Consider the following 12,255-nt stretch of genomic DNA (forward strand, 5'->3'; position numbering starts at 1 on the left):
GCGCTCGTTGTGTGTCACATTTTGGCTGTTATAGGTCATTTTGCAATCTATTTGCATCACATTTTGGTCGTTTGCATCATTCTGTGGCCACTTTGTGTCGCGTTGTGGTTGTTTTGTCACATTATGTCTGTTTTAAGTCGTTTTGTGACATTTTGGTTGTTTTACATTTTTTACACTCTTTTTGCATCACATTTTAGCCATTTTGTGTCACATTTTGTCCGTTTTATATCACATTTTGCCTAGTTTAGGTTTTGTGTGATATTGTGGCAGAAAATAAAACACCCATGGAAACCTCTACCACTGTTGACCTAACACCATCTCCTGACAATAAGAATGTCTCGACTCAATCTTTGCATTTGAACTGATCAATATCAAACCTAAACCTGATCCCTAAACCCTGACTTAAAGACTTGCTGCACTTGATTTTTTTTAATCTTTCTATCTTTAATTAAGAATTGTTTGTGTTTTTCTGTGATGTATCAGAACATCAAGTCAAATACCTCATGTGGGAAACCTTCTTGGCAATAAAACTGACTGTTATTCTGATTCTGACACACAACAGTGTATAATAGGATGCTAGGAATGTAAAATATGAATCATTTTCTCATTAATCTGGAGCTTTATCGATCAGTGATGGCTTCACTGATGACAGAAATTGATCACAGGTGACATTTCCTGTGTGCTGGATTTACTGGTAAAGGTAATGGAAACATCGGCGGCTCTGTTGCATTTGTCATAAATCCTGGCTATTTTCAAACCTACATGCTCTGGTCAGAGGTCATTAAGCATCACAGAAGTCTTTGTCATGGTGCCCATTGCTTGGTAACTTCCCACAGTGGTCTGCTCGCCAACTCAGAACTACTCATAGTTCTTAAAACCAGGGTGGTCCCTTAAAACGGTGACAGTGGAGTTGTTTTGCTAGAACATTTGTATTCTGGGAGGCAAGTGATTATACTGGATAATTCATTGCGAAGAACTGGCATGGTTGCCTTAGTGCATGATCCAAGTCTTCTGGAAAAATGAGAATTTCAGGGCGGTGGGTTGCTAGCCTGGAGGTTGTTGTTTTCTGTAGCGGAGTGGTTTTTTGAAATGGTAGATAGTGGAAGGAGAGGAGGAAGCTAGCTAACAGTAGTGGCCAATAGTAGGCTTATCCCCCCAGCCTACATCCAGTCAGTCAGACTACAGATGTGTAAGCTCTGGCCGGAGGTCCTGATGCAATGTGGTGCTCCTTGCTTGCTCAACCTGTACAATGGTCTCTGCTTGCCAACACAGAACTGACCGCCTCCTCTGGTTAATATGATATTAAATTGTCAGAGGCTCCACCTGGTGCCATAGTTAGGTACTACAGCTAATGTACAATACTAAAAGTATGTACTATGTTGGAAAATGACATCAGATTGCTGTCGGCAGTTACGAAATGGATCAGGTTAAGACCAAAGACTTGATTGGGACTTCCCTATAAACACCTCTGGAGACTTGGAAAAAGTTCATAAAATTCTTGCATCATCACTCTTTAGATACCTTTTATAACTGTTTTTTTTTCTATTCTGAGATACTTGCTAAATTAATGTGCCATCCTGTCTGTTTATTTTTTATTTGTAGAGAGAGATGGTTTACGCTCCCCAGGACTCTCCACCAAACCGCCGCCTGAGCAACCCACCCATGTCTTCCCAGCATTCGTCGGCCTCCGCCTCGCCTCCTCAGGGCTCACCGTCTCGAGCCCGTCTCCTCTACAGCGGCGGTAGACCTTCTTCCTACGCCGGGCCTCCCCACCACACCCACTCCCTGCCTCACCCGCACTCCCAGTCCCACCACTCTTCTCCCCACCAGCAGCCTCAGCTCCACCAGCCCCACCACAACCAGCCGGCCTTCTGCGCCTCCTCCAGCGCCATCCTGGAGCGCAGGGATGTGAAGCCCGACGATGAAGTGGGGGGATCCAGGAGCATGGTGCTGCTGCGGGGAGATGAGCGCGGTGGAGGTGGGATCTATGCGGACCCCTACTCCCTGGGCCCGGACACCAGTCGGCTGAGTCTGGCTGGAGGTCCTCACTCCCCTCTGCCGGCCAGAGCCGACCCCTACGGTTCCTTATACCGCCGTGGAGGAGGAGGTGGAGGAGGAGGTGCTGGATCAGTGCGTTCACTCACCTCCTACTCTGCAGCTGCCTTACAAGGAGAGCTGATGGAAAGCGGTGCCCTCTACAGGCCGGGAGGTCCGCTTTATAACGACGCCTACGCTGCATCGGTGTTGGCCATGGGGCTGCGAGTGCCACCGCCGTCCTCCCCACAGAAGATACCCGATGTAAGGGATCCTTACGGAGGCACCATGCCAGCTCGGGGTTCACCTGGCAGACAGAGTTTGAGAAGAGACTCTGTGACGTCCTCTGTGTTTGGGGACAGTCCTAAAGCCCGGGGCCAGGGTCCAGGGTTGGGTCTCACCTCTGAGCAGCTCTGTCTGATGGCTGGAGGGGAAGGAGGTGGTCCTGGAGGCTTCGGTTCACCTCTGCTGGGGAACGAGACCGAGACCAGGTAGGGCAACCTCAACATGTACTTCGAGTCAGACAGGAGAGCTGACATTTAAGTGGAAATTAGTTGGAATTGCAAAACCTTCTTCTTGGTTGTTTCACAAGAGAAAACTAAACTTCATCAACAGAAAATCTTTTAATTTGGCCCTAATTCAGCTTCGAAAACATGCAGTTTCAGCATTTAAGCTTGATAAAAGTAGAGATTAACTCATTGGCAAAACCAAAAATGGAGCACAGCATCAACAAAAGTACAATTTTGTTGTTTGAGTTAATCCAACTCAATGATTTCCTACTCAGAAAGACAAAATAAGGGAAAAGTGAAGGACAGCAGCAGTTGTTCAAAAGTATACACACAGTTGAAGCCAAAATATTTTTATGCATGCCAAATTTTGACTTACAGTGAATTTCTACTTGACCAATAGGGTTCTTAACACTGGAAGTGATTTTAACGAGTGGCAGAAGACAGCTAGATGTGTTCAAGATGTTAATGATGAATTTTAACCCTTTAAGCTTCAGTGTACCGCCGGCGGTACACCTACTAATTTGCATAGGAATTTCAGGAATGTCCGACGGGTGCAAACGCGATTATACAAACACTATACACCGATGGAAAGCTTAGATTCTCATGAATCCGCCGGTATAAACCACTTTCAGATGCGATTACCACAGCGGGTGAGAAAAACACATTTGTCCGACAAAAACAAATATTCATCCATCCGTTCTCTATACACGGCTTCAAAGCACACAGCGCGACTCACATTTCCGGGTTTATTATTACACACAAAAAAAAGATTCCACAAAAAACGGCTATAATCCAACCTTTTACATCAGATGACACAAGCCAGGAAACTATTTTGTCCAAAACATGTCCTGAAGTCGGTATAAAATCCCCGAATCGGTCGTTTTCAAGGAAATGCACCTCCCGATGCGCGTCCAATATTCCCTGTATTTTTCGTAATTTTTTTTATTTAAAAATAGAATATTAGCGATTTTTTGTACTGAAAACGGCTGGAATTGACTGAAGCTTAAAGGGTTAACTATTTCTATGTAAAATTCAGTGTCCAAAATTATTCATGAAATTGTCTGACGATAGCCCTGGTCAGTTTTACCATGTTCTAGAGCATTCTAATACTCTCAGCATTTCTGGTAACAACATCCCAAGGCAGCCAGTAAACAAAGCTGGTATCCATGGACACCGGCCAAGGGCGATTAAGCTGGACAAATAAGAAATTGTCATCAGTTCTGTGGTTCTGTTCTGTGATGAAAATGGAGTTGTTTAGACACAAGGACATGACTTCAATTTGGCAAAAACAAAGGATTTGACCCAAAGAACATCGTCGGGACGGTTAAATGTGGTGGGAATGTGATGCTTTAGGGCTGTTTGTCAGCCTCTTCAGCGTAAAGGGCATCGTGAGAAAAGAGGGCGACATTAATATTCTGGAGGAAAACACCATATATAAATCATAATGTGGCATGACTATGAATATTTGGGGCTTAACTCTGTTAAGTATATATTTATTCACTGTTGGACATGGAGTTCTACAGCTTTGTACTTAACACTGCAGTATTTGTTACACTACACAATATTGACTATTTTTATGAAATGTAAAGACGGTAAAGGAGAGCCTTTCTCACATCATAATGAACTTGAATAAATGAAGATTAGAATAATCTGTGTTCATTATTGCAGATGTGTGAAAGGGATGATGATTTGCTGCTACAGTCGATCAACTTTTCAGTATTTAAAGATAAAATCTGATCACGAAAAATAGGTCTGTTAAAGTGAACTTACAGTAGGTTACTATAGAAAGAAATAGCTTATTTCTTCTCTTATTAATTGAAGCTTAGTCCGTGACTTCTCTTCCTACTTGCTATAAACCTTAGCTTGTTGTAGCTAATGTTAGGTACTGCAATTGTACATGATATGACCTTTAGCTTGTGGTTACGGTTGCCAACTCCCTGAAAAATAAATAAGGGACACCTCGCTGGCAGGGCTGGACTGACTCGATTGCCTTTACCCCTCCCGGCATGGTGAAATTTTTTTTTTGCCTTTTTTTGTGCTTGAAACGATTTTTAACCTTTTTTGAGTCAAACCTGAGTTTAATTAGATGCATGTTTTTGAGTGATACAAATGCGTGGAAAACAAATTATTATTCAACAATTTATTTTTCGGTGCAAAATAACAACCCATTCTTCACACCTGGTCACTAGGGCACTTAACAAACCCTACTGAAGATGCTGAGGTTCTCTTTGGGAGTGACCAGGATGGATAGAATCAGGAATGAGTACATCAGAGGGACAGCACATGTTAGAGCCTTTGGAGATAAAGTCAGAGAGGCCAGACTGAGATGGTTCGGACATGTCCAGAGGAGAGAGAGTGAATATATTGGTGGAAGGATGCTGAGTTTCCCACTGTCAGGCAGGAGGCCTAGAGGAAGACCAAAGAGGAGGTTTATGAATGTGGTTAAAGAGGACATGAAGGTAGTTGGTGTGAGAGAAGAGGATGCATCAGACAGGGTTAGATGGAGGCAATTGATTTGCTGTGGTGACCCCTGAAGGGAAAAGCCAAAAGGAAATGAAGAAGAAGAAGAAGACTATGTGAGGGAATGACCTAATGCAGCGCTTGATTTAGATGGTCGCCAGGTCGCCATTTGCGACTAAAAACGTCGCAAATGGCGACCGTCGAAACCGAGCGCTCAATCAAGCTGAACTGCCTATCATGTTTTCTTCATGGAGGCAGCGACTTTGTATGATGTCAACAACCTGCCATGATTCCCGGCACTCACGGCGACCTGGCAACCGTCTAAATCGAGCGCTGTAATGACTCCCATAATGAGGTTATGTTATTTACAATTTACCTCCTGCTACAAGACTGTACTGATGGTTTAAGAAAAACACTAAAACAGAATTTGATTTTGGTGTTTTAGTGGGAAAAAATATGAAATGAAGCTTTTTTTGCAGCTTTTATTTAATCGCACAGGGCAGTTCTCTCTCTGGGAACAAAGTGGCTGCTTCTGTTGCTTCCTGGGAGGATATGAATGAAACTACTGTCAATGAAAAATAAAATGAAATAAAACTACAGATTGCCTGTAAAGTGCAACGACTCAGCTTTCAGAAACCATTGGATTTTTTCCGATAGCATAAACGTTGACATAATTACGGTTTTCCAAAGTGTGCTTACCCAAACACTGATGACAGACTAGGACTTAAACGTTAAAAAGAAATCATTCTTATTTTTTACATCCCATATCTGCCTCTGGCGTTGCCTGGTGGACAACAAACCGGTCAACGATTCCCCTGGTTTTGTTGTGTCTCATGGTTTTAATGTGTACAGCAGTCGATGCATGCTGTTTAATTTCATAAAGTCCGCCATGGGCTACAGAAAACACACGCCGACAGACAGTACAGTGCGCCTTGTAAATGTTACCGCACACTTTTTCCACCCACATGTATTCTCGTTCCCATTCGCTTCTGTATTTCTGCAGCCTCTTAATCTTCCTTGGAGGAGTTCCATCTGCCGTGTCCGAGGCCTGAAAATTGTCATCCACGTCAGTGTCATCCATGCTGCTTTGTTGTCGTCTCTTGTTTGCCGGTATACATTCTTTCCACGTGAAAGGACCTCAACCAATGAGATGAGCTGAATTCTGTATTGTCTTACTCGTGTGTGAGTGTGCTGTCAGTTCATTGGTCACAGAGTAAGAGAGGGCTGGCAATGAGATTACCGTAAATTATCACATGAAGCACCCTGTTATTCATTGATTACGTTGTCATTTTAAAGACTGATTTTTCATTCTCATGGTAATATGGGACAAATTGCGTTCCATATGGGACGCGAAATTTTGTTGCTCAATATGACACGATTCCATATTTTAAGGGATGGTTAGCAACCCTACTTGTGGTGGCTAATGTGAGTTTCTGCAGTTGTACGTGATATAACCCTTAGCTTGTGGTAGCTAACGTTGCTTTTTGCAATCATAATTGATATAACCCTAAGCTTGTGGTGGCTAATGTCGGCTACTGTAATTATGCTTGATATAGCCTTTTACTTGTGATGGCTTATTTTAATCACTGCAGTCGTAGTTAATATCACACTTAGCTTGTGGTGGCTAATGTTAGCTTCTGCAATCACACTTGATATAGCCTTTCACTTTTGGTGGCTAATGTTAGCTACCGTAGTCATACTTGATGTAACCCTTAGCTATGCTTGGTAATGTTAGCTAACGCAGTCATACTTGATATAACCCTTAGCTTCTTTTGGCTTATGTTAGCTACCACTGTCATACTTGATATAACTCTTCGCTTGTTATAGCTAATGTTAGCTAATGCAGTCGTACTTGATACAACCCTTAGCTTGTGTTGGCTAATGTTAGCTCACGCAGTCTAGACCCTCCAGAAAAATGTGATTATGCGATCGCATGAATTCCCGCATTAATCACCAAAATGCCGCTGATTATGCAGGGGTCAATTATTTCCCAAAAGGCCGCATAATCGCCGCAAAACAGCGCATAATTCCCACAAGAATCTCACATTTCCACAAAAAAAAAGAGAAATATGCGGGTACCGCTTGATTTCACAATTTCCGCATAAAATGAGAAAACTATAACCAATATAAATGGAGTTGTGAGTGAGTTTTTATGTGACGCCCGGCCTGACGTCATCAGTTCGCGCATTCACACACACACACACACACTAGAAGCACGAGCTGATGCGGAGCGCGGCGCCAGTGTTGCCAACTTAGCGACTTTCTCCCTAAATCTAGCGACTTTCCAAAGTGTCCTAGCGACTTTTTTTGTCAAAAGCGACTCGCCACAAATCTAGCGACTTTTTCTGCCGTTTTGGAGACTGACAGGAAAACTCGGATCATTCTGCAGTTACTGTTTTCAACAAGCAGCAGGTGCTGCTGTGAGCTTCTCCCCCTCCCAAAGCACAGACTGTCAGTCCAGTAACCCCGCAGCAGTCCCAATGTCTGATTAGAGGACTCATCCCTCCGCGGCCAGACGGCAGGTGAATCGCGCATATTTTTGCATATTTCACAACTATTCGCATACTTTGCAACTTTCCGCAATTTCCCCGCATAAAATGGCATAAAAACCCTGCATATTTATTCGCATAATCAAGGATTTTAGCCCGCATAATCAAGTATTTTTGCCCGCTTTTTTCTGGAGGGTCTAGCAGTCATACTTGATATAACCCTTAGCTTGTCATGGCTAATGTTAGCTACTGCAATTGTACTTGATGTAACTCTTAGCCTGTGGTGACTAATGTTGGCTACTGTATTCATATAATTCTTAGCTTATGATGGCTAATGGTAGCTAGTTGATAGTTGATATAACCCTTAGCTTGTGGTGGCTAATTTATCTTATTTGTTTTAGCTTTTGGAGGCTAATGTTAGCTAATGTTAAGCATCCTGTCTACAACCAGGTGGACATGAGATGATGAAGACTTCCCCATTAGAATTTATAGACAGCTGTGGTGGATAAGAAACACATTTACATAACCAAGCAAATTATGTCTAATTGTAAACTTAACTGCACAACTATGGAGTTGATAGAAAAAAACATGGTTTTTTTAAGGGATTGTTGAATATTTGAGCAGTGGCTGCTTGTTCTGTCTGTTTAATCGAGGTAACGACCTCCTTTAAAACCGTTTATTTCTTTATTGTACGAAAACTTTTTGCCGTGACATTAGGGCGAGTTTGTTGGCAATTTCCTCTTTCAAACCAGAACTGATGTGTACTTTTGTGCAATAGTTTGTGATCCTGCATCTCTGTTTGTGGAGTATTTTGTCCTCGAGTAGATCAAGGATGAGGGCTGCACTATATTTCTTAATCTATCAAGAAGTAAAATAAAATATCAGATGTTTTAATTCTCTTCCTCCAAATCTGGCCTTGCACTCAGTTGCTTCTTCAGCTGTGATTTCTGTTGGTTTGAGCAAAGAAACGAGCGATAACTAGTAACACATAAAGTCCCTGATTCGAGGTTGATGGATGTTTTGATGAAATAGTTCATAATAATAACTTATTCTAATTACAACTGTTAACATCGATCTCTGCTGCTGTTTGTGCAGAAATGTCCAAAAGTAGATTTATCCTCATCTGAAGAGAATTTCAGTTTTACAAGGAGAACTCGGTCGTATCATGGGGAAACCTTGACAGTGTCGGCTTCACTTTATGTCAGATGTGTGTGAAACATCTGTTGGTTTTTCTGATGTGTGTTGGTGTGAATCCAGGGAGCGGATGGAGGCCATGGAGAAGCAGATCGCCAGCCTGACCGGTCTGCTGCAGAGAGTCCTGAGCAGAGCGCCGGAGGCAGAAAGCCCGTAAGAAGCACCACAACATGAACACAAACACACATTTAAACACAAATACAACATGCAGAAGCCCTCCTCTCACCGGCACACAGCTGAAAGCGTTCAAATCTGGTCTGCTATATTTGCTATATCATGTTCTATATATACATTACTACTTCTAATTTAATTCTCTGACACTTCATTTGAAGAATTTGTGACACATGTTGCCCTCAGAGTCTGAAAATATTTAATACTACAGGGAATCTGCAGGTTTTGAATAATAAAAAAGGTAGTAAACCTTCCAAAAAGGGGCTTTATGAAGGTGTTCAAGTCTTGAATGTTATTTCCTTTCTTGCCATGGATGTTTTTTACAGCCACAAATTAAAAATGGGTCACTCCATCATTAGCGTTAGAACAATTTGTGCTCTACCATCTCTGGTTTTGCATAATTTTTACAGCATAAAATCTGAATTTTTATAAATGTGCGTGTTAAACTTTGCATATCGAATGCTTTCAGAGATTTGTTTATAAATTGGCAGTCAGCCTCACTTTCTCGTCACGTTTTTTTCCAGGGTTTGAAATTTGAATCTCCAACAATGCTTTAGTATCCAAAATTTATGTCTACAAAATGCTTCCTGGAAATGAAAAACCATGCTAATATTCAATTCAATTCAATTCAATTTTATTTATATAGCGTCAGTTACAGTCAAATCGTCTCAAGACGCTTTACAGAACCCATATGCCTGACCCCCAGAGCAAGCCCAAAGGCGACAGTGGCAAGGAAAACACCCTTTTAACAGGGAAGAAACCTCGAGCAGAACCCGGCTCTATATAGGGGGGACCCATCTGCCTGCTGGCCGGGCGGGTTGAGAAGGACAGAGGAGGGCAAGGGGGAGGGAAGGGAGAAGAGGGAGGGGTGGGAAAGCAAGGAAAACACAACACACATTTGGATACATGTATGACAGGATATGTGACACAGACAAAGTATAAGCTGACATTGAAAACTGACTCATAGTTTACTCTGATGATGTACGGCTCTGACATTAAACATACTCCATATATAACTAGCAGTACAATTCAAACAGTATGTAAGTTAGCATAACAAGTATAGTGAAGGCGATGCAGAGTTGACTGGTGGAAAAGGGGAGCTGGAAGCGGAGGGCTGGAGGAAGGTCAGCAGCAGCATCCCACAGTGGACATGATGGAGACTGGACCAGCTGGTGGAACATCAACCGCAGATCTGAAGCATCCAGCTCTGGGACCAGGGACCCTCGGAGAAATAGCACAGGGGGAAACAGAGTGAATGTACTGCAATAACGGTATACATATTAAATGTAAAGGTAGATAGAGAAGGGCTCAGTGCATCAAGAAAAGTCCCCCAGCAGCCTATAGGCCTATAGCAGCATGACTAGAGGCAGAACGAAGGGACGTCCAAGAGGGAGTCAGCTGTGCAATGAAGACACAAGCCGAACCTCTGTGGGTCACCCAGTCAGCCCTAACTATAAGATTCACAAAATGTTTTCTCAGTTATACATTTGAGTCTCATTTTGAAACCCCTTACTAGACGATGTAGAAATGTTTTTGTTTTTGTGATACAACTCGTCATACCTGCGCAATCAGTTCTGAAAATTAAACAAAAGAGCATTTTCATTTTAGTATAATTTGAAAATGAAAAAAACAAATATAATTGCCATGAGAGTAGATTGTGTTGCAATTTTGATGTTGGGTGTTTTAGAGGTTTAAACATGTTTCAGTTTCATGCTTTTGCATTCAAAAAAGGAATATGTACTGGATCAAGATGTTTTGTTTGAGGCATTAGTGACTCCAGCAGAGTCGAGAATCTACCTTGTGTTGGCTACAGCCTATCATTGGGAGAAATAAAGACAAAACTCAAGATATTTAGATGTTACAATAAGGACAGTTAAGAAACTAAGTTTAATTCTTGAAAACTGCACTTTTCTGTTATTGGTTACATTTTTGGCTTAAACTTTGTCTGTAGCTCACAATTAACGATGTTTTGTTGTCATCAGCATTAAAACGAATGTAGCAGCAAATAATAGCATGGAAAATGTGCTGTATTGATGGATTTTGTGCTAAATTAACATTCGTCCCTGTGTAAAAATAAAAATAAAAAAATAAAAGTCCTGAACCTCCCTCCAACCAAACCAAATCTTCGTCCGCTTGGTTCAGTCGTAGCTAAACTTCAACCAATGGATCAGTTTAAATTCTAAGTAAACACAAAAGGATGCTAATATTTGCAGCATATGAATTAATTTGTACCGGTTATTTTATACTGAAATGCTAAAAAACAGAGCAATAAAAGAGCTCAGAGCAGTTATCTGCTGTTGCTAGATGATCTTCCATGTTGGTTTGTTGAGCTGAGATACACAAACTGCTCTTTGCTTGGTTTGCAGTCGACTTTTTGTCCATCTGTCTGAACAAAATACAACCACACTGACAACTGCATTGGAGCCGACTAAGAGTAAACATTCAGTAAATGTTAAATAAGTTAGTCTGTTCCCTCTGCTGCTAAAAATAACAGATAAATCCTGGAACGCTGCTGAGCTTTTCTCCTCATGAAAGTTATACCGGAGATTGTCTGACCAGTGAGAATTTGGTTTGATGGAATCATATCGACCAACAAATCAACCATAACAATCACTCTCTGTGAGTCAGTGTTGTGAGTTTTTAAACAAAAGTGATAATTTAGACGCCTGATTTGCATTTCTCAAGCCTAATATCATAAATTTAATGATAAACAGTGTTAAATTAACCCTCCTGAACCTGCAGATACCTTTTAAATAATTCATTATATTCAATAACTAATTGCGGTCCTTATCGTCCCTAATGGTTTCTGTCGTTCTTTGATCGGTTAGAACTTGATAAAAGGCGCTGAATTGTCTCCTATAAAAACCCTGAAGTGGAAGTGTTCATATATGTAAATTTTATGTAAAACAGCATCTGTCTACGGAGCTGCAAAGCGGCGATGACTCATGTCCGAAAACTTTAATTTACCTCCCACTCCCGTTGGTCGTGTGGGGAATAGATTTATATTAAAAAAAAAAAAAGTCTCACACAGCAGCAGCACATACACCACATTTCCACATTCTCCACCGTATATCAGTAGCTTCTCAGTGGCTAAGTCGATAGTGTGTTCTGGCTGTAAGTACTTTAACACTTGCCTCTTCCAGGGAGAAGATTGAGTCAGCCAGTGACTGCTCAGGAACTGACAGTAAGTGCTCGCTACCCGGAAAAAAAAAAAAAAAAAAAAAGACAAACTATTTCCTATCACTGCCTGTCACTGCTCCCCACTGCTGCCTGTTTGATAGCCACATAAATTGGCTCTTCTTCCTCTCACGGATGGGCTGCTACTTCAGTTTCTCTGCATAATTCTTAAAGTGCCTCATATGTGATCGTAATGGCTGACTTTTGCAAGCTTCTTCACA

The 12,255-nt window shown here is 41.7% G+C and overlaps 1 protein-coding gene across 9 annotated transcripts in view; it reads left to right on the forward strand.

Moving 5' to 3' along the window:
• The window catches only part of LOC110960444 (SRC kinase signaling inhibitor 1-like), a 206,479-nt gene that overhangs the window by 152,504 nt on the left and 41,720 nt on the right, over window positions 1–12,255 (forward strand). For all 9 annotated transcript variants that reach the window (XM_051939812.1, XM_051939806.1, XM_051939807.1 and 6 more), the window contains 3 exons: window positions 1,603–2,525; window positions 8,750–8,839; window positions 12,001–12,041. In XM_051939812.1, the coding sequence (XP_051795772.1) occupies window positions 1,603–2,525; window positions 8,750–8,839; window positions 12,001–12,041 (1,054 nt within the window). The remainder of the gene's footprint in view (window positions 1–1,602; window positions 2,526–8,749; window positions 8,840–12,000; window positions 12,042–12,255) is intronic.

The sequence above is a fragment of the Acanthochromis polyacanthus genome, chromosome 19 (assembly GCF_021347895.1).
Source record: "Acanthochromis polyacanthus isolate Apoly-LR-REF ecotype Palm Island chromosome 19, KAUST_Apoly_ChrSc, whole genome shotgun sequence".
Taxonomy (NCBI): domain Eukaryota; kingdom Metazoa; phylum Chordata; class Actinopteri; family Pomacentridae; genus Acanthochromis; species Acanthochromis polyacanthus.